Genomic DNA, 21874 nt, shown 5'->3' with positions numbered 1-21874 from the left:
AAATAAATCATAAATGACTGTATGTTATCTATTTGCATGCTTAAAGAAAACGCTAGGATGAATAAAAAAGGGATGGGATTGATTTTTTTCTCTGTGCTGGTGTTTAGGGAGCAGAGGTCAGTGCTTTTTCCACCACACACACACACACACAAATACACGGAACAAACATCTGCCACAAACACTGTTTGCATACAAGAATACAAAAATAGAACTCCTTTATTAATTATGACGAGATATTGTTCTTTGAACATTTCTCGTATAACCCGAAGCAATTACTGTCACTGAAGGTGTGTGAAATTGGTGTAAAAACGCCGAAGCTGACTGTTAATTAAATCGTCCTTTGAAATGGCATTAAAACTCCCCTGAATATATAAAGCCCTAATTGCAGTAGTAAACTCTTCCAGGGATGCTGAGGAGGATATAAACCAGGCCAAAGCAAAACAACTTTGCCGTAACAGGTTCATTTGAAAGCTTTCTTCCATTAAGGTTGTTTTTTTTCTCATTTCTTCCTCTCTGCCACGGGGTGGGGAAGCTATTGAGTGGAGGAGAAGTCGGAAAACACTTGTAAATGTCCCTTTCCTCAACAATCCCAGCTTTTTTTTATTTCTTTCTTTCTCTTAACTCTACTGCTCCTTCCCTCTCCATCTATTTCCGTCCTGTCTCTTTCCCCCATCGGCCCCTCCTTTATTTTGCAGTCAAATCCTTTTAAGGGTTCCATTACAGGTTCAAATCAACTGATGCTCCTCTGACGCCAGCTCCTGTTGGAACTTATTTTGAGGGGATCTATTGATCTTCTGGGCTGGTCCCCCTATCTTTCTATGTCTCTCTCTCTCTCTCTCTCTCTCTCTCTCTCTAAATATATATATATATATATATATATATATATATATATATATTTATATATTTATATATATATATAGTAACACCGCTTTCCATTTAGATTCTACACACGTTCGTCTCTCCTTTTGTCTCAAAGGCCCAGGGGAATACTGTAGGGTAAAAAATACGAACACGTACCACAGCACAAGTAGCCACATCGGGCTACTTGAATCGTGTGATTACAAAGCTAGAAGTACGATGAACATCTTGGATGAGTGAACAATTCCAAATCAGAATAACGGGAGGTTTTCCCCCTTACTTCTCAATCTGCTGACCAGATTTTTTCCCATGACACGATGACGAGAGGCCACTGACGCGATTAAACTGTCACTACGTCTACATGCAATATGACAGAAAAAAAGACAGGAAAAATAAACTAAAAACGAGGTTGACTAAATATGATAAAAAAAACTAACGAGGACATCTCCAAAACTAGGCAACTGACACCAAAACAATCTAGACTGATAAATAGCACTACAAGTAAGAGGAAGAATATATTTTGGGGTGAACTGTCCCTTTGAAGTTTCATGAAGCAGTGTTTGACCCTCACCTTGATGTACTTGATGCTGCGATTATCAAATAGTCTCTGTCCCTCCAAATATTTCATATACTGCTTTTCCTGCTTCTATTTCCTTTTCTTTCATCCTTGTCGTCTTTTCCTCCTCGCCGTTTCTTTATTTATTCCTCTTTCACAGTCTCAATCGCTCCCCTCTGCTGCTTCACACAGCTTTCTCTCCCCCTCCAAATCTCTCTCTCTCCACTTTCTTTTGATTGACCACCGTTTTCAATAGTGGCGGCCAAGGTTATTTGGCAGCCGCCACAGAGCACATTTGTTTGTCCCTCTCTGCGACTGAAGAAGACACTCTGCTATTCTAATGGACTCCAGAAGAGAGAGTCCTTTTGAATTGGTTTAAAAAGAAAGGCCAGCAGAGTCCCTCTTTCCCTCTCTCCTTCTCTGCCTTTGTGGACGCTGACAAAGGAGTCTCTCTGTGCTTGCCATGGGACCAGATGCACCCAGGCAGTAGACAGGATGCTAACCCCTGGAAGTCCTTATGGTCCTCCTGCTATAGGACATTAAAGCTACACGGGGCAGCTTTGCATATTGGCAGCTCCGAATGGCAGTGTGAGGTGGCTAGAGACCTGATCCTCAGCGAGCATAGAGGACGTAAGGTGACCAAATTGCGCCTCACTTCACTTTCCGACAAGGTTGGGCTTACAATGACGGAAACCAAAAGGCGCCGTTACAAATCACTGTTAGTGTATTGATCTGTTGCGTGATGGGACAACGTTGTGTAAGAGGCCTGGTTAGTTTAAGGCACAAAAAAGCTGCTTGGTTAGGTTGAAGGAAACATTGTGGTTTGGGGGGAAATTATGACTTCCTTAAGGAAAGGGGAGGTCCATCGCCATGGAGTTTGTTTCCATAACACCACTGTTGTTTTTTTATGGAAAAACACAGCAGAAAAATAATTATTTTCTGTATACTCAATGCTATGGGCATTTTTTTTCTAGCAATGATTAGCAGCAACACTGATTTTGATGCATTGCATAAAACACAAAATGCAGCAGCAATGCCCCTAGTGGTGACCAGTAAAATATCACGTATTCTCATGTATCCCCTTTGGGCAAACATGAGAAAATGACTCAATGTAGTGGAAAATGGTAAAAAAGTAGCACTTTGAAGGCAGGGCTCTGGATTGAATGATATAATAGAATGTATGATTTTATGCTGGAATGGCCTTGGGATCAAAACTTGTGGTTTTAATGGGGACATTTTGTCCTTAAGGGGTCTGATTGTGTGTATTTTTCTGACACAGTTTATTATGAATTTACTATTCATACAGATTTGAGGTATATCAGACACATTTATTGCAGGGCTCTGTCACAGTGTAGAATACACGGTCTAATTAACACCTTCACACGTTTCCCTCTTTCATAATTCTACATTGTTTTCAAAGAATTAAACTATTCATATGACCTGCAAAAAAAAGCACATAATCAGCGGTAATTGCCAAATTGAGTGAGGGGGAAATAAAAGACATGGAATAATCCCACAAAATTTGTTCCACTATAGAATCACTTCCCTCCTCACTTGTCACATACAGTATATTCCAGCTCAGTGTTAAAGGCAGTGCAGCCCCATATCCCCGCTGCTCGAGGCTCACGATGCAAAACAACCTGGAGCTGGATTGAAGTCGTGCAGGGGTCAGCGGCTCTCTCGTGAGAGGAGTGGGAATGTTTTTTTTCTCTGGCCTACGGGGGGGGGGGGGACAGAACCCGATGACGGATTTTTATATGATACAGATACGATAGCAGCACGGATAACTTAATTTCTAATAACTGGATTTCAGCCTTTCTCTGAGCGACTATCACATGCAATGGTGGTTTTGTTTGTGCGTGTGTAATGTTCTTTTAGGCCCACATAAATCGAGGTAATCAAACGACTGCACACCGAGGGGTAATTTTCACATCACCTATATTTCTCCATGAAGCATTCCTTTTATTTCATTGATCAGTGTAGTTTGATGTCTGTCCTTTGGGTATGCATTACGAATGTATTTATTTAGTGATCCATACATTTGCTCTATTTAGGATTTTTTCATTCAATTATGCTTCTTTGATTTCTTGTTTGCTTTGATTTCTAATGTGTTGACAATCTGGACCATACCAAGTGGTATGTTTGGAGGGGGGGAGAAAGCAATGGGTGGACATTTAAAACTAAATTTATTGACAACTTCAATTGATTCTTTTATGTCACCCTTGCTGATAGCCATTAGCTAGGTGGTTTCGACCAGGGAGCTTTTAGCGTTTCTTTCAGTAGATATGTTATGTATGGACCGAGAAATCTTCTCTGTATCTGTTTTTTGTTCACGTGAGTATGGCTTATAGCTGTAGTCAGAATGAAGATCAGTTAGAAACATCAAAATATGAGTGGCCCTCTCAAGAGCCAGTGTCTGGTTTGTCCACTCTGGGCTACTGTAGAAACATGGATGTGCAACAATACACTGTGAGTGGACATAGTCATCGTGACGTCACTCATTGGTTTGAGGACTGCTGTTTTAAAGCCACGAGTTTGATGTTTTCGCCGTCGCCATCTTGGTTTACGGCCGTCGCAATGTGGTTTTTTTTGCAACCAATGAAACAAAGTTAGCATATTTGGAATGCGAAGGAGTGACGTAGTGACGCCTTATACGTCTCTGGTAGTGGCAGAGACCTGTCAATCACAGTAAGCCCGCCCTAAAGCATATCCTGCTTTATGATCTATTTAAATCTAAATGGACCATCATTTACTAAATGAACATCATGCTGTATTGAAGAAGACTTGAAACTAGAGATTGAGACCATAAACTCATGTTTACAATGTTTACTGAGGTAATAAATCAAGTGAGAAGTAGAGTCATTTTCTCATAGACTTCTATACAACCAGACTTCTTTTTGGGGCAACTGTTGCTCAGAAGGTAGAGCAGGATGTCCTTCAATCAGAGGATCAGCAGTTTAATCCCCAGTCCATGTCAATTGGTGTGGGCAAAACCCCAAATTGCCAAAATCCCAACATTTTAAACATTTCTGCATTGGCTACACTCTGCTCAACTGAAGGTTGCCACCTGGGTGCAACATTGTGGACTCCTTAAAGAGGACCTGCTTGGCTCCCTATGCAGAAATGAAGGGCTCATTCTAAGCTAACGAAAATGTAACTTAATGTAAAGGTGATTATACACTAATGATAATTATGAATATTATATTACATTTTCGTTAATAGATTGCCTGAAATATTACAAACTGGCCCTTTAAGGGTTCCCGGATAAAGAACGTCACTAGCTTTTAAATATTGCATATTGCTTACTATTGCCTTTGAGCTCTTTGCTTGGATATGTCATAATCTTTTTTAAAAGATAAATAAATTAAATTCCATTTTGATCTAAATAAACCAGTCAGCCTGTGGGGAGATCATGTGTTCGGATGTTTCTGTGTGTGTGTGTGTGTGTGTGTGTGCATCCGTCTGTCTGTCTACGGCTTATCTCACATACTACTTGACCTGTCAGCCTAAAAGTTTCTGGGCTCATTTATGACTGTATGCTCAAGGAGCTCTCGAGGTTGCAGTGATACGCCATCTTGACTGTAAAGAAAGCCGGGAGGGACAATTGAGTGAGATTCAACTTTTCTTTGACATGCAATTCTTGTTCCACAAAAATAAAGTTTTCCTCAGTGACAACAAAGTCAGTTTATTAAATGATTTTGAACCATTGTGTGGGGCTGCCCACCATTATTCTTTAAAATAAAAAAGTTTGAATATGAAACGTATAGCAAACATTGTCCTTTGTTCACTCATGTCCCACAGTTGCGGGACATCACACCACTGCCGCTTCGTTCATCAAGGTGGCGTCATCGCTCAGGGGAGGATGGGGAGGCAGGTCGAGGACGCTGGCTGTGTCTCCTGTTGCTCTTTTGCCCGTTGCCGTATTCTCTCGTATCCAACAACAAGCTCATTAAACTGCGATGCAAACTGACATTTCACCCTAACTTCTCTCTCTCTCTCTCTCTCTCTCTCTCTCCCTCTCTCTCTCTCTCTCTCTCTCTCTCTCTCTCTCTCTCTTGTTTCACATCAATACGTGTCGATGCCGGGCTCAAAGGTAGCTGGGCAAACTCTTTGAGGAAAAGCAACATTTTTGATGAGCTTGTCACTCCCTCACCCCAAACACGCCTCATTAGTAGTTCAGTCGAAACACCTATCTGCACCCCCCCACCCCCACCCCCACCCTCCCAACACACACACACACACACACACACACACACACACACACACACACACACACAGTTTCTGTCTCTTTTCTGTCTCTCGCTCCATCTCCCATCTCCCTCTCTGCCCCCCCTCCTGTTTTTCGCAGCACTAATTAGCTGGCTTCTCCCTCTTCTGTGCTTCCCCCAGTCACAATCTCAAAGGGAGACGGATATGATTTTTCTTTAACCCAAAGGCCAACTTAATCAGCTGAATTAATGACTTTATTACCCGTTAGGCTCCGGGCCATGCAACACATTTCCCCTCCAATGCCCGACGCTGTCTCCCTCTGCCGCTCCTTCTTTTACCCCCCCCCCCCCCCCCCCACAGGAATTTTTTACATTTCAAAAAAAGAAATAGACGCGAGAAAGAGAGTCAGCGACACGAGGAGGTGGGTGGCGAGAAGATATAATATAGATATATACAGTGTGTATATATATATATATATAAATACATATATATAAATATAGATATATGTCTATATATATATATATATATATATATAGTAATTGAACGCATATGGAGACACAGGTACAGCCTAATGACTTCTTGAACAATTCACTTTGAGTCAGTTATGTATGAGCAGTGTGCGTGTGGGTGTCATCATCACCATATCTGGAGGTAAAACAAGGAATATTTGCTCTTTACCAATTTTTGTCATATCCATTCTGTTATTTAAATATGTTTAATTAATTACCACCTGTGTCTGTCAAAGATGGCAACACATACACACACACATACTGTAACCGCAATGAAAATCCCTGCTTTTTTTTTTTGTAATGGCTAAAACGCTGTAATTAGTTGATACATCAGCGTCTGTCAGTAGACATATTACCACAATTGAAAAACACCACTGATAAGGAGATGCGCCATTAGTCTTCTCATTTACTTGACAAACTCTAACGGAGCCCAGAGGCCTACACATTGTGTGAGGTTCACGCGGTGACAACGGAATAATGAGGTGGTTTTGCAAACTAAGAGGGCCGGGCCTTGAGGAAACCAGCTTTTTTCTTGTCTGGATCCCTACTAGAGATGAGCGCCGTGAGCCGGGGAATCATTTTGATTGTAAAGCCCTCTGAGGCAAATTTGTGATTTGTGATTTTGGGCTATACAAAATAAATTGAATTGAATGTGCTTTAGTGTGCACAAACCTCAGCAGAGTTCAGCCCCTGTTTTCTCAACATGCTGAACATTTACTGTGTGTAACGTATGTGGCCTTATCATCTTACAGTAATGCTTTAAAGCTGGCAAAGTTCAGATCATGTATATATTCACGGTATATTCCTGTGAAAACTGATGGACACCACATATACAAAACTGATTATAATTTAGGTTCAGAATAGTGAGCATGAGGGACAACACATTTTTTTAATTAATTGTTGTAAAAACAGAAACCAAACCAGCATCCTCAAGGAATTTTGGGACCTCAAAACACACATAATTAGTAAAAACTTCAGTGTGGTACCAGAGATATTTTTCCAATGATGTTTTTCTAACAGAAATTATTTCTCAATGAAATTCCATCTTTGTCCGCAAGGCATAATAAAACAAACACGCCACAGTAATACACCAAAGTTGACTGCGAGCTGCGATATATATTTATCCCAATCAACACCATCAATGGAGACTGATGTTGCAGTTATTGGCAATACTTGTGAGCTGCAAGGGGGTTTGTCTGCAGATGGAAAACACTCATTAGCAGCTGATGCCACCTCAGAGGAGGAAGACGGTTATACAGTATGTGTGAAAACCAACGTGTGCCCATGATAATTAAAACGGAATCGTAATCAGAATTTCCACCTGCAACTTCTTCTGACTATATCCACTTCATCACTAATTCCCAAAACACAGGCTGCAAAGTCGTTTACACTGTGAAGCTGATAATTCATTCATTCAATACCTTGTCTTTCCTCTTCTACGTGTGACTGTAACACACACACACACACACACACACACACACACAAACACACAACAACAGCTTATACAGAAATATTTAATAGGATACACTACAGGTGAATAGGGTAAATATTTGAACTAATAGATATCACCATGAAACTTCCCCAGTTGATTATTGACATCAAGACAAATGTTTTTCAAAACGTTTTCTGAAATGTTACTTTGAAATAATGTAGGGCATAATCTACTAAATATAATCTGTAAAGCCAAAATGTATGTTTTATTTTGTAATCATATTAGAGTCAAAGGTTTTTACAGAGGGAATTTTGGATATCTCTTCATTCCATAAATCAGAAAGTACTGTCAACAGCCATCAAAAAACAATCAATTTCCACCATGTTTTTAGTAATAAATGTTGTATAAATCAGGATGTGAATGATATATGAACAAACCCTCTTCAAAAACCTTTAGAATATAGAGAGACATGAAACTGTAGTTTGGTGGATGTAAGAGCTACTGAAGTGGAGATTTGAGTCAGAGAAAATGGCATTTAAAGATATGAATATGACGCAACAGGTGAATAGGGTACAAAATTAAACTACTAGATATAACCATGACTCAGTTGATTACTGACATTACGACGATTATGTTTTTGTATTAGAAGATATCTGAAATGAAAATCGAGGCATTATCTAATTGTAACTTTTGGTGAAGAAATCTACAGACGCAAATAAACAACTAAATGTGTATTGGGGATGTTTTCTTTCCACTAGTCTGAAAGAAGACATGTTGTAGAAGCTCAACAGCCCAAAATCTCTAAATTGACCAGCGCTTGAAAAGCAACGTTTTTCATCCTGTGTTCCCCCTTAATTTGAAACTGTCACCTGGATGCAAACACTGCGTTATCAGCAACGATGTTGAGATGCGAGGTGTGAGTGACGGTTTTGTTACACTATAGAAACCCAGCATCCCCTCTCTCCTCTCTTCTGGTTTCATACAGTAGCTGCCGTCCCACAGGACCTATTAGTCAATTACACCTGAGCGCTGCTGTTTAATATGGGCTGAACACATACCTGAGTTCCCAGCATCAAACACTTCCTCTGCTGCACGGTCTTCCTGTGGTATACAGTAATGAGTGAAACGGAAGTGTGCATGTGTGTGTGTGTGTGTGTGTGTGTGTGTGTGTGTGTGTGAGTGACATTCAGTAAAAAAAAAAAAAAGAGGGAGGAATTATTCATGAGCTCTCCATTTCGCTCTTTCAGCCTCCCTCCTGATCCTCGTGTTCAACAACTCTGGGGCAAATGCAGAATTGCAAATTAGCTCCCAGTAAAAGAAAAAAAAATGAATTAATTGGCCATCCTCACAGGCTTCTTGTCAAAAAGTTTGGGGTTGACGTGTCCACGATTTCCCCAGAACCTCCAAACAGCACGGAGCAATATGGGGGGGAGCGTTTGAGAAAAACTAAAAACAAAGCACACGCCATAGAAACAAAACTCGCCTCTGCATGTCAATTAATAGAGCACTTCAATCAGGGCGGAACTTTCCGAGTTGACTTCCCCGAACCGCACAATAACTCACTGAACCATGCTGCTGTCACTTCGCCCTCTCTGCAATTTCACAGTCGGCCTTGAATTAGGCGTCGATGATGGTCTGTGGGGTTTCAGTAGCTCTCCAGCCAGAACAATGGCTTTACTGAAAAGCGAAACATATCTTCAAACGTAAAAATAAATCAATTTCAATCCCTGCAGTATGTGTGTGTGTGTGTGTGTGTGTGTGTGTGTGTGTGTGTGTGTGTGTGTGTGTGTGTGTGTAGGAGGGGTTCTTAATTATTGTTTCATTTGTTCTGCATCTCTATTGATTTGATCTCGCTCCACCAGGCAGTGAGTGCTGGAGTGAACCCGTGAAGTGACCATGCATTAACCTGACTAAAGACGCTCTGAAGAGGTCCACTGCATCCAGCAGCTCAGGATGCTTACAGAAGGCCGCAGCTGCATCCGCCGAGCCAACGTCTGTCTTAACACACCATCTAGTGCTGAGTTCATGTATTACAAAACACGAATATACCTTCAATGGCTTTGGCTCGGTTTTCACTCTTTTATGCAAAGAACATTTCTAAATTCTTACCTACAATCTACAATATTCAGAGCATCGAAGGAGCTGTGTTTAACGCTCAGAGCATCAATACAGCAGCAGACAACTGTTTGCTATGTAAAGATATAATGGAATGACGTCAACCTGTGCAGGGAATGACATCGCTTACTTTAATATATGTGAGCACAACCCATTTGCTAGCACCCACCCTCCAGTTCCACCCTCAGGTAAACACTGTTGGCTCTGTGAGCACTTATGCCATAGTTTGCACCATTGTCACTGTTAGCACCGTTAGCTGCGAGGCCGCCGTGTTGAGAGCCGTTGAGAGGCAATAGGGGCGGCCGTGGCTCATTGGGTAGAGAGTTTCGTCGGTTGCCGGTTCGATCCTCGGCTGCGACGAGTCCAGTATCAAAGTGTCCCCGAGCAAGACACTGAACCCCTAACCCCAGGCGCTTCTCAGGAGCAGCCCACTGCTCCCTGTATAAGGATGGGTCAGATGCAGAGAACTAATTTCCCCTTGCGGGATGAATAAAGTATAATAATAATAATAATAATAATAATAATAGAAATGCTCAGTGCAAAACGCTAAATCACGTGTTTGGTCCTCAGACCTCATTTCACCATAATGTTCAAAGCTACTCCTCGGAGTACAGATCACTGAGCGCAACAAGTACTCCTCCTGACTTTAATGTTACTCTGGCAATGAGCAGCATTGCAGCATAATTGCTAATTACTTCACCACCACTGCCATGCATTTTAAATATGGTAGTCGAAAGAGAAAAAAAGAAAATAAGTGCAATTTCTTTCCTTTTGATTACTGTCAAAATGTTGTGTAGAGTGTAAATAATGCTTTAATGTTATATCATTTACACCATTACAGCATTAATGTAGCTTGCTGTATTTTACATGAGTAATCCTCAGGAATGCAGGCAACTCATTATAGCTGTGTGCTTTTTTTAATTAGAAGCGATTGAGAAGTCCAAGATTTGATGTCTTGAAAAGCAACAAGCCTTCTTTCTCTTTCTTCTGCATTCTTCTAATTTGATACGTGTTTTTTTACTTTGTGTGCTACATGCGATTTTTAGGTCAAGACGTTACGAATTTAGTATTTTAATGAAAAAGTCGGTCCATTCTGCTGCACCTCGCGTCTTTCCCCTTTGCTTTAGTTATGTTGCGTTAGTCGTTGCTTTGCTTTTGTGCACCTTTTTTATTTTTTTAACACCTGTACCCACATCTTCCACTGATGCCCTGAACAGTCAGTAGTGACCCTATATCCACATCCTGTACTTTAATTACATAATTTGACCCTTTAATTTGGTCTACGGTGCTTTAATTTGTCTCCTTTTTTCTTATGGCCAACTGAACCAGGTCATAACAATCCAATCCAACAATTTGATGAAGACTGAATTATCGAGATGTTCCCATTCTATGTATCATTTTCTCTATTTTATTATGTTGGTTATTCTGTACACATGACATGTGTTGCCCGTCTGGCTGAAGGATTCTTCTCAGTTGCTCTTTCTTAAGTTTCTTCCATTTTTTCTCTGTAAAAGGTTTTTCTTTGTTTAGGCTTTTCTTTGTCCAAAGTGAGGGTGGAAAAGGACAGAGAATGACTTCAATAAGCTGTAAAAAGTACACAGTGAGGTATTTAAAAAAAGTTCCATTTATCTACAAAAATAGATATATAAATACAATTATGTGTAAATGTCTGTACAAGTCTGTAAAGGCCTGAGGATCACAGCAGAGACAAATGTCACTGAGTACGAGTTCATTTCAATTCAGTCTCGTCGTGGGTCCAGGTACTCTGATGGACCAGGCCTGTGGAGTCCTTTCTGTCTCGCAGTTTTTGTGGACCGTCCGGCCGACGGTCAGAGTACAGAGCGGTATTTACATGCAAACATGAGCCACACTGCACATGCGTTTTCCGGGTAGGCAAACACACGGACGCGGACCGCGAGCCTCACATGGTCGCCACGGCAACACACTATCTCCTCACAGAACACAGACCTGCACAGGAAGTGACAACAGACACAGGGCATGGAATATGATGTAGTGCAAAGTTTTACATACATTCATAGGGAAGATTTGATTTAACATGTTAATATTTACATGTTAACCAGCAGGTAGAGGCTTTTTTTCTGCTGCTTCCATTCATTCTGTATTGTAAACCATTTTGTTTGTATTAATTAGATGTTTTCTTTAAACCTTTTGTTTTGCACACATGTTCAAATCCCAATTTTCCCCATCAGTTAAAGGACCAGTGTTTGGATTTAGCAGCATCTGGTGGTTGAGTTGCAGATTTCAACCAACTACACATCCCTTCACTAAGTCCTCCCTTTCCAAGCATGTCAGAGAACTACAATGGTCTTTAGGGAAAGTAAAAAGGTTAAAGGCCCTCTAGAGCCAGTGTTTGGTTAGTCCGTTCTGGGCTACTGTAGAAACATGGCGATAGAACCCCCAGGTTGGGTTCTAAATGATACCCTTGGAATATAAAAGGGTTCTCTGTGGCACCGTCTTGGTGGGTTTTTGTTAGCACCCTTAGAAGGTGGAAAGGTTCTGGATAGAACCTCCAGAGAGGGTTCTGGGTAGAACCATTTCACCATAGAAGGGTTTTCTGTAGAACCTCTAACAGGGGGTGGTGGATGGAACCTTTCACAGAAGGTTCTAGGTATAACCCTTTATGTTGGCTTCTAGATAGAACCCTCTTGAAGGGTTGCAGGTGGAACCTATATAAAATGTTTCACCAGTAAGCAAAAATGGTTCTCTCTATTTCTTTTATTTCTAAGATTGTCCATGTTAGCTAACACGCCACGCAAATTTATTTGGCAAATTAAAAGAGCGTTGTGTTCATGAAAGGAAGAGAGGGACGGTGTGACTTTTAAGCCAGATTTCAATCTTTGTAGCCAGGAGCTCAGGACACAGCGGAGCACTGTGTGTTCAGTACTGGCAGGATTTGTAAGAGAGACGTGGAATGTTGTTCCTATAGGGAGATTTTCTTCTCTCTCTCTACAGGGAGCTCTTAGTTCAGGATCTGCTACAATACGCTGCAGCTGGTGGGGATTTGCTGCCCTAAGCCTGAGGTATAGTGCAAACAAAATCGTCTCACGGGGGAAAATTGCGGGGTTTTTACAGTACTGCCTCAGGCTTCGATCACTGCAGTAGGCGCAGGCTACTTTCCAGAATTTGGTCGAAATGGTCCCACAGCCTCCACGCTGAAAGGGATTGAATGATCAGATCGAGGGATTCTTGTCACCACGCGTTCACCGTAACCACCCCACTAGCTCACCTGAGGCAGGTGGCAAAGGCTCTGCGAGCATTGCGGTGCAAGAAGTTGATGGGGAAGCCTTTGAAGGTGTGCCCGTCTGGCACCGCCCTCCTCACCGCGTCCTGGAACTCCTCGTTGCCGCACGAGACGCCGGTGCAGCGCTCCAGCTCGTAGGCCGACAGCGCCGAGGACAGCAGGTAGGACAGGTGGTCATCCCACACAGTCGCCAGCTCCAGGTCCTGGAATACAGAGAGAGAGAGCGCCACGGAGCTCAACACTTTGCCCAGTAAATCTCACACTTAAAGGGTCCTGAATCCAGCTCAAATAAAGCAGTGGCATTTCTCAGTGACTCATACATGACCTAAAACTCCCAGACTCAAAGTGTCCTCATCTCGTCCAGCACTGTGTCTTACCTTCCTGTGCTCGGAAACCAGGAAGCGCATCTCCAGCTCCAGCTGGTTGCTGGCAGCAGCTGGATCCAGAGATGGGGCACAGAGTGGAGGCAGAGGGGGCAGAGAGGCGGTGGAGCCCGGGGCGCAAACGGACTTCAGAGCCTCTTCGCTCATCGCCTTCCACCGAGACTGATTCTGGAGGAAAAGAAGGAGGGCGGGGGGGGGGAGCTGATGCTCTTATCTAGACTTACTTTTTTTTCTGTGAGAAAAAGAACCACTACAGTGTAGCCGCTGGGGCTTTGCTGCCAGCCTTTAGGCTAACACGACAGGACGGTGAGTTGCTGATGAATGGAACTGTTGCCGATTTAATTTCCCTGGCACCCACTGCTCTCTGCTCCAGGCTGTCTGACTCCCACATTTCACTAGATATTCTCTGGCAGATTCAATATGCGGTGTGAATATCATATTGACACCCATTTCACTAAAACCCTGTCCTTGACTGTTAACACAATACCTAGCATGTTTTAATAATGAACAAATACAACAATGAACATATAAGTAACACGAGAAACGTGTGAGGGACACCGTTCTGTTACCTGGAAGTCAAAGACGCAAAGCTCCACAGCGTCGGAGGGCTGGCAGTTGGCCAGGAAGGTCTGGTGGTTGAAGACGCAGCCCACAGTGCGGTAGGGGGAGGAGGGTTTGGGCTGGGGGGCCAGGGGCGGGGCGCCCGGGTCTATGGCCCGGTGCAGGTATCTGAGCATACATATGGGACATTAAGGTCAATTACTGCCATGACAAACACATTAACAAAATGTAGAGAAAAATCATTATCATCAAATCCATGAGGCTATGTTGTTTTGTGGGCATGACCTAACGAATAACTTTCAACCCGTTTTCCCATGATTTTGCGTTTAAGTGACTACTCGGGACAAGAATTTTTGAAATTGCTCCAGTATTGAGGGAGAACGCTCTAACCGGCAAACCACAAAATAAGCTGCGAGGGCAAAGGAGCAGCGTCAATGTGACATTACGTCCCCTAAAAGTGCTTGTTTTTGCCAGTGTTATTATATATTAAATGTAACATAATCGAAAGGATCCTACAGAGAAATAAACATTTATTCTTTACCTTTCGCTTGATCTTTTCGTTTGTTATTGTGTCCAAGTCCCGCTCAAGGGGAAGGCTCGCTCTGAACATCCATATGCTCTGGCTCAAATGTATTCATATATGTATTTACCAGGGACAGTGCACATGAATCAACATTTCAATTTCCACCTAAAGTAAATGGCCAGAGGTAGCTATAGTTGTCAGTGGGTAAAATAAGCACTTCAAGTCAGTAACAGAAGGGATGAAATCAAGTCTGTCTACATAATACAATCATTGAGTTATGGACACAAATTTCAGAACTAAATAACCACCAAAATGTAATTGTTTCTCAGCCCAGAGTCTGACTGCAACAATTCATGGAAAAGGCATACATCTACATCTTTTGTGTCCAACAATTAAATATCAACAGGGGAGCAGTAAAAGCAGCTGTGTTACAACTTATGGCCTGTCTGAAGAACAACAAAAGAAAAAAGACCTGTGTGCTGTCAGACTCTCCCAGAAGGTGATGCTCCCATCAGTGCCGCGGGTCAGGACCCAGGTGTGCGGCGTTGCCTTGGCTTTGGTGCCCACGCACACGTACGCATCCAGGCCAAAGCCCAGCAGGAGGCTGCACAGCAGGGCAGCGTGGTCCTCGCAGTCCCCCTGGGGAGCACAGACGGGGATGAGCTCAGGTCCTTTGGTGAGTGTGAAATGTGGGAACTACATTATCAACAGTGTGTTTAGTGTTCAGAGCTCTCTTATTAAAGTCAGTTCTTCAAGAGCAACAGGACTTGCTTTTTTTACATATCATAAATCCATATTCTTAAAGTTTAAGAATTAATTGAAATTCTCAAATAAGCCTCCATTAGCATTAACATCTTGAAATATTAAAACTTTATTCATGAAATATTCAGATTTTATATTGCAAATACTCTTAAAATATTGTGACTTTATATGCCTATAATTACAACTCTATTCTCAAAATATATATATAATATAAATATAATATAATATATTGATTTTATTCTCGAAATATTGCAACTTTATTCTTGAACTTTATTCTCGAAATATATCAAATGTATCGAAATATATCAAATGTATTTTCGAAAAATATCGACTTTATTCTCGAAATATTGATCTCTATTTTTTGAAATATTGACATATTCCAAGTCCCTATATTTAGACAGATTTGAAGATGTTTACGACCGTCCTCAAACCATCTGCTTGACTAATTCAACATGTCACTGCATGATGAATTAGACCATTCTGTTTAAACAGAAATACAATATTCGGTTTTCTCTGCACTCTCAAGTGTTGAACACAGACAAGAACAGTCTGCTGGAGATTGCCCGTGGCAGTAAGCAAGTCTTATTTCACTCGTACACATTTTCCAGTAAAGAGGCCTGGGTTTGTGCTGCAGACTTGTGCTGCTGCCGTATGCCGTATGCTGGCTTGGGCTACTGGCAAGTCAGAATGATAGATGTTCCCCAGAAGTGCTAATATGGACGGCAGCATCGGAACAGGCTGGGGACTGATGAGGCTAAATTAATTTTCCCTGGAATGAAACCCATAAATCACAGCTGACAAGGGCCACTTTGCGAGAGTTGCATTGTGTCTGTCCTGCCAGCCGCTCACAGAGGAGAGGCAGGGAACATTTATCCTGCGGTGGGTCTGGGAAATTCCCCGCTATCTAGCAGAGATGAAAACGCATCAGTCAGTCGACTCTGCGCAAATCCCTCTTTCTCAGAAATGACACAATCGGCTGTGCTCAGAAATGGAGTGAATGTAAACGCAGCTGGGCCGAGTTTATGCGACGCCTTCTGACTCTTAGAACAAATCATTTTAGGACAACATTCATATTAGTTAGCGGGGGCAGACTGAGGTTATATGGGGATAAGGTCAACTACACTTTTTCTCCATCGATTTTGATGCATTCTGCATATGACGTATCATGCATTCATTTAATTTTTAATGATTATGATTCTTTTCACACTGTTCCTTTCATCTTATCGATTTCTTCTTTTACCACACATCCTCATAAATAGAATGAATTACAGATTATTTTAAAACTTGAATGTTTTGTCGCGCTGGACGATTTAGAAATTGTAACTCTGAATCCATTCACTAATGCCTGTGATTTTCTCTGATGCTGTATGTGCTGGTGTTGAATGTTGCTAATAGTTTAGCCTTCTGCTAAAGGCCGTGGCTAAGCCTTTAGCTACAGTTATCAGAAGGTTCAATTATGAAAGAGATGGACAGAAAATAGCATCTAAGCCTTTGGCTATGGTTAGCAATAGGATATACTAATAGAGAGATGGAGAGAAACTGTTGCTAATACTTTAGCCTTCTGCCAACGGCTGAGGCTAAGCCTTTAGCTACGGTTAGCAGAAAGCTAAACTATTAAAGAGCTGGAGAGAAAACATTGCTAATAGTTTAGCTTTCTGCTAAACTTTGGGCAACATTACTGCTTGCACTTTGCTGAATCACTAGCAGCTAAGTCTTCGGCTACAGTTAGCCCAAGGCTTAACTGGCAGAGAGATGGAGACAAAATGTTGCTAATAGTTAAGCTGTTTGCCAACAGCAGTCGGGAGCCAGGAAGCGAAAAAGAATTTCAAGACAAGCACAGTAAAAATCTGGTCTGCACTTGTTGATATGCTCAACAGCTAGCTCTGTTTTTTTGCCCAGGGACAAAAATAAAACCTGCCTACCCCAGCTTTACCAGGAACCTTGGTGTGCATAAATCTGACATTGTCTCTGTCTTTGACAGTTCAGACCTAGCAGTTCAGACCTAGCAGCACAGTAAGTGCATTGTCTTCTGAAAAATGAGCCCATCTCTGTTGTTACTGCCAAGACGCCGGACGGTTCTCCTCACCTTCCCTCTACACAGGAAAGCCATTAATGAGCACCACTGCTCCTGCTTGCCTCCTCCTCCTCCCACTACCGGGGCCTTCTCGTGGGCCAGAAGGCTGACGAAGCGGGCTGCCTGTCGGGGGCTCTCCAGCAGACGGCCCGCCCGCAGGACACGCACGTAAGAACACGTCGGCCTGTTGACGCCGTTCTCGTCCTGCAGAGAGAGAGAGAGACACACACACACACACACACACACACACACACACACACACACACACACACACACACACACACACACACACACACACACACACACACACACGTTGGAGCAGATATGAATTTGAGGAGTTCAGGATTCAATATTCCCTAAACTGGTTAGGAATATGAGAAGTCCTCTCCCCAAACCACTAACACACTAAACCAGGGAAACAAATGAATTAGGTTGGTCAGAGGAACTCCCTAAGCAGTGTCTGCATATATATGCAACACATCTATTCAGTCCTCAGGTCTAAAAGAAAAACCTGTCAAGAAACGAATGTCCTTCAAAGTACGAAAGACCATGTCATATAAGGGCTTAATTTAGACGAACCTGGGCAAAGATCTTGACCATTTTGGATTGGTTTGATGGCCGTATCTCAAGGAACTCCCTCCACCACTGTTTGGCATAAACCAAGAAGAGCCTCTCCTTCTCTGCCGTCCTCTGCCTCTCCAGTGATTGCTGAATGTGAACCACACAGTGACATCAGTTACTACATAATAATTATAATAATAATGCTGCCTCTATATCGTCTCTGACGAAGATCACTTCTCAACAGCATCAATGATTCACTGTTATTTCACGGGGCTGTTTTATTAATGAATACTGAAGCCGGCAAATAATAAAACACAGGTGAAGAGACTCTGGCGTGCTGACCTGTGTGCTGATGACGGCAGTGCTCAGGGTCTCTGTGAGAGGAGGGTAGAGCTCCAGACTGACGGTCAGAACACCAGCCGGGATTTTGCATTCACTTCCTGGAGACACACAACAAGCTTGTTGCCACAACACTTACGAACAAACCGCAGATGTTTTTCAGAAAACATATATTTCTAGCATACACTGGCTCATTTTCTGGTGGTAAACAGATAGAACTGTTAGCATTGTATAGCATTGGTTTCCAGCCTAGGGGCTCGAACCCTTCCATGGATTCACAAGATAACCAACAGGACAATAAATATTGTTTGTGTTACTTTTATTTAATTTTCTCTTACCTTTATTGTAAAATACTACAGAAGTCTACATGTTATGGCCTCTTCACAGTATTAAATGTTTTTCAAAAGGGTTGGAAGCAGGCAGTGTTTAATGGTTTAAGGGTTGCGTTCTCTGTGTTTTACATGATGCTTTTTTGTAAAAAGACAAAAATTAATATTTTGACTGCAAAAAGCATAAAAGTTTTCATTGTGTAGCTAGGATGATCAGAATTCTAACAGGAACAGGATTTATAGTAGATTAGAATACATGCAATTTATAGTTTACTTCAGAATGGTTTCTAAAAAGGCCACTTACTTGATGGATGAGTAAATAAACATATTCGTAAAAAAATTTGAATAAATTACATTATTATTATATTTAAATATATTTATTCTTTATTTATGCAAGGGGAGCTTATGATTTATGATTACCTTATTTAATATTGCTTGTTTATTTTTCACCAAACTTGATGTTCCCTTAAAAAAAGTGAACATCAATAGTGATCTATCTGTGACGTAATAACAGAATGTAAGGTTAAGTGATTCCAATATGTTTGAGAGTCATTTAAAGAGAATTCCAGCAAATTTTGACGATTATCGGGATAATATATATCACAATCATTTTGGTCAAATTTTTAGATCATCCCATGCCTTGGTGGTGGTACATAATACTACACTAATGTAGAGCATAATGTCAAAAAATAATTAAACCAAAACATCTGTGTTTGCACAATTGCATTTAGGTTCATAGGATTTTGGAGAAACTTACTTTTATTGATTATTGTATGATCATTTAAAGGCTTTTAAAAAAACTAATTACATCGTCTTCCGATTGGATTATTATGGGGAAAAAATGTCAATGATTTTTGTGCAGTTTTTTTTTCTGAGCTGGGCACTTGTATTTGCAATAACAATAAACTCCTCTACTCTACCAATGAACTGCATTAATCATTCTTCACTCCTTGCCATATAGATATAACCTTTTTTTAAAAAAAAGCACATTAATAATTCAGTATCACACCGTCGCTCCTGCATTCACCGCAGCAGAATCACCAATTCCTCACCAACTCCCATCAGCTCCACGGCAAAGCAGGTCTTCCCGCTGGGCGAGCCGAGGACCGCCCTCCAGTCCAGGAAGTAGGATGAGACCAGCGCCGTCTCACCGGAGGTGTCCGTCCTGATCAGCACCAAGTGAACTGGGTCACACAGAGACAGCATGATGGTCGTGTCCACCATTTTACTGCCCTCACCTACAGTACCAAAATTAAATAAAAAAAAAAATAAATTAAAAAATATACAAATTAAGCAGCACCATAAGAACCTGCCGGTCCAAACTGACTGACGTACCTGTGCCGTCTCTGTGGATCTCTAGGAGGAAACCCTCCTTCAGGTCAGGTTCGCAGGCGCAGGGCACCGGCTTCGAGCGGAACCTCTGGTTGCGAAAGTGCAGGTAGAGTGTCAACGTAGAGCACACCTGACCGGGTAGGGGCTCTGGCTCCTGGAGGTGCTCCAGAAAGGCCTTACCGCCAAGCACTTGGACATACAAGTGCCGCCTGGATGGGTCAATATTGGCTGAAAGAATGAAAAGAATGTCTTCACTTTACCGTTCCAACATTAAGAAGGACAACTTGAGGGAAAGGAAATAGGCCGTGCTATTATGTTGGTATCTTTGGACTTGTACGGGACGTTACTTACTTTTTTTTAGCGGAGTAATATTCTTGTCAACAAAGTGAGTAGCAGGTTTTGGAGGAGAACCTATTTCAGCATCTGTTGTGCCTTCCTATCAAAGCAGACCAACATGAGAAAAATACCAAAACAGTCAGCTGGTAATTGAATTCACTAATTTGTACAATTTAGAAATTGTTATCTGCATCTGGGTTCAAATTAGTATGAAATCATTTAAGAAAGTTTGTTATTTAGATTTTTTAGAAATCTTGATTTTTAATCAAATTAATCTACGTGACCTGCTTAAAAGTATGCAAATCTGAAAAATTGCCCGTTGAGTGTCGGCCGACCTGGGTGAAGTGTAGGTCCTTCATCACATCCTCTATGATGCCCCTGCGCTGCAGAGCGTGTAGGAAATCTGTCTCAGACAGCGGTCGATGTGCCGGGCCTTGCACATCCCTCACAGTCTCGGCCAGCGCCTCTCGGATCCTCCCGTGGATGTCCATCTGGTGACCAAAAGAGACCTGGATGAACACACCACTCCCACACCTTTTTCCTCAACAAGAGTCACACGCAGATGCCGCTGGGCTCACCAATGTATCCGAATATCTTGTAAAGACAGACTCCTTGTTTTTCCCCACCCCCACAGCAATTTCACCATTGATCAAATTGGACTACCGCTGACATCCCACACTGACAAACTTCATCCCTCTTTGCTGTGTTGTGTTGGGAGGGTGGTGGGCGAAATGCAGCAGTGCTCAAAGTCTTGAAAGTCTTCATGAGGAAGAAGTAACCTATCAGGTTTATTATTATCATCAGTAGACCTATCAGAAGGTACAGGTCTCTAATTTTCATTAGAATCCTGCTGTAACAGAACAGAGGATGTGTCTTTATAAGATTCATGTCTTTTCAGACATGAATAGCTTGATGTAAACACAAAAATAGTGGTCCCATAGTGAGCCAGTTGCTATGATTAATCATACAGAACCAATACCCTATTACATTAATTATAACACTGTCCATTAATGTATCGGTGCATCTCTACTCATCTGACCTACTTCTTCTGTACTTCAGAGGGCAGCCTGCTTACAGACCTCTGGAGGCTAGACAGGCTAATAGCAGTTAGCGTAAAGTGCACTAGCTTGAAAATACCAACCAAATATTGTTAAATAATGCCATCATATACATTTGGTACAGCCGAACTTATTAAAAGATTACGTTGAGTTGTGCCATATCTTAAAAAATGATTTATAATGTGTACACTTTTCTTCAATGAGGACGTAGACTTTAATTTGCTCTAGTTTGAATGGCGTTTGGCGTACCAGCCTCCCTTCAAGAAAAAGTATACGTTATGTGTAACTATTAAACCATTGTTTAATAACATACACGTACAGAAATAGAAGTGAAGTAGTTCGCTCACCTTGAGCAGATGGTTGTGAATGATTTGCTTCAGTTCGGAAGCTTTCTCTGGAGGCAGACACATCACAGTAACAGTTGATGAGCTCTAGCTGGTTTTCAAGCAAAAGATAGCTAGCTACGTTAGTGGTAGGGTACGATCAGGAACGTTACACTTGTTTGAGCAATACTTGTAAACATTTTGTCGTCTGTAACATAATCCAATTTGTGTGACAGCCCGTGGATGAGAAGCACCCATAACCAACACAACTGCCAGTTTGAACTATGGCGGAAAAGCAAGCGGGAATGCGGCCCTACCGATGCCTGACAGCGTCCTGTGCTCAATGTTGTAT

The 21874-nt window shown here is 41.9% G+C and overlaps 1 protein-coding gene across 1 annotated transcript; it reads right to left on the bottom strand.

Annotated features, from left to right (window-relative positions):
• Positions 1 to 11081: 11081 nt before the first annotated feature.
• Positions 11082 to 21797, bottom strand: cep76 (centrosomal protein 76). The gene is made up of 13 exons (XM_068735628.1): positions 21547 to 21797; positions 20477 to 20632; positions 20157 to 20241; positions 19809 to 20033; positions 19526 to 19711; positions 18148 to 18245; positions 17824 to 17952; positions 17257 to 17448; positions 14881 to 15047; positions 13894 to 14053; positions 13319 to 13492; positions 12927 to 13144; positions 11082 to 11647 (listed from the first exon to the last, which is right to left on the bottom strand). The coding sequence occupies exons 1-13, from the start codon at positions 21607 to 21609 to the stop codon at positions 11509 to 11511; spliced, it is 1992 nt and encodes a 663-aa protein (XP_068591729.1). The 5' UTR covers positions 21610 to 21797; the 3' UTR covers positions 11082 to 11508.
• Between the last annotated feature and the right edge of the window lie 77 nt (positions 21798 to 21874).

Source organism: Cebidichthys violaceus, unplaced genomic scaffold, assembly GCF_023349555.1.
Source record: "Cebidichthys violaceus isolate CVI_PGR_0920_01 unplaced genomic scaffold, fCebVio1.0.p SCAF_7, whole genome shotgun sequence".
NCBI lineage: Eukaryota > Metazoa > Chordata > Actinopteri > Perciformes > Stichaeidae > Cebidichthys > Cebidichthys violaceus.
This window is presented reverse-complemented; position numbering and strand designations above follow the sequence as displayed.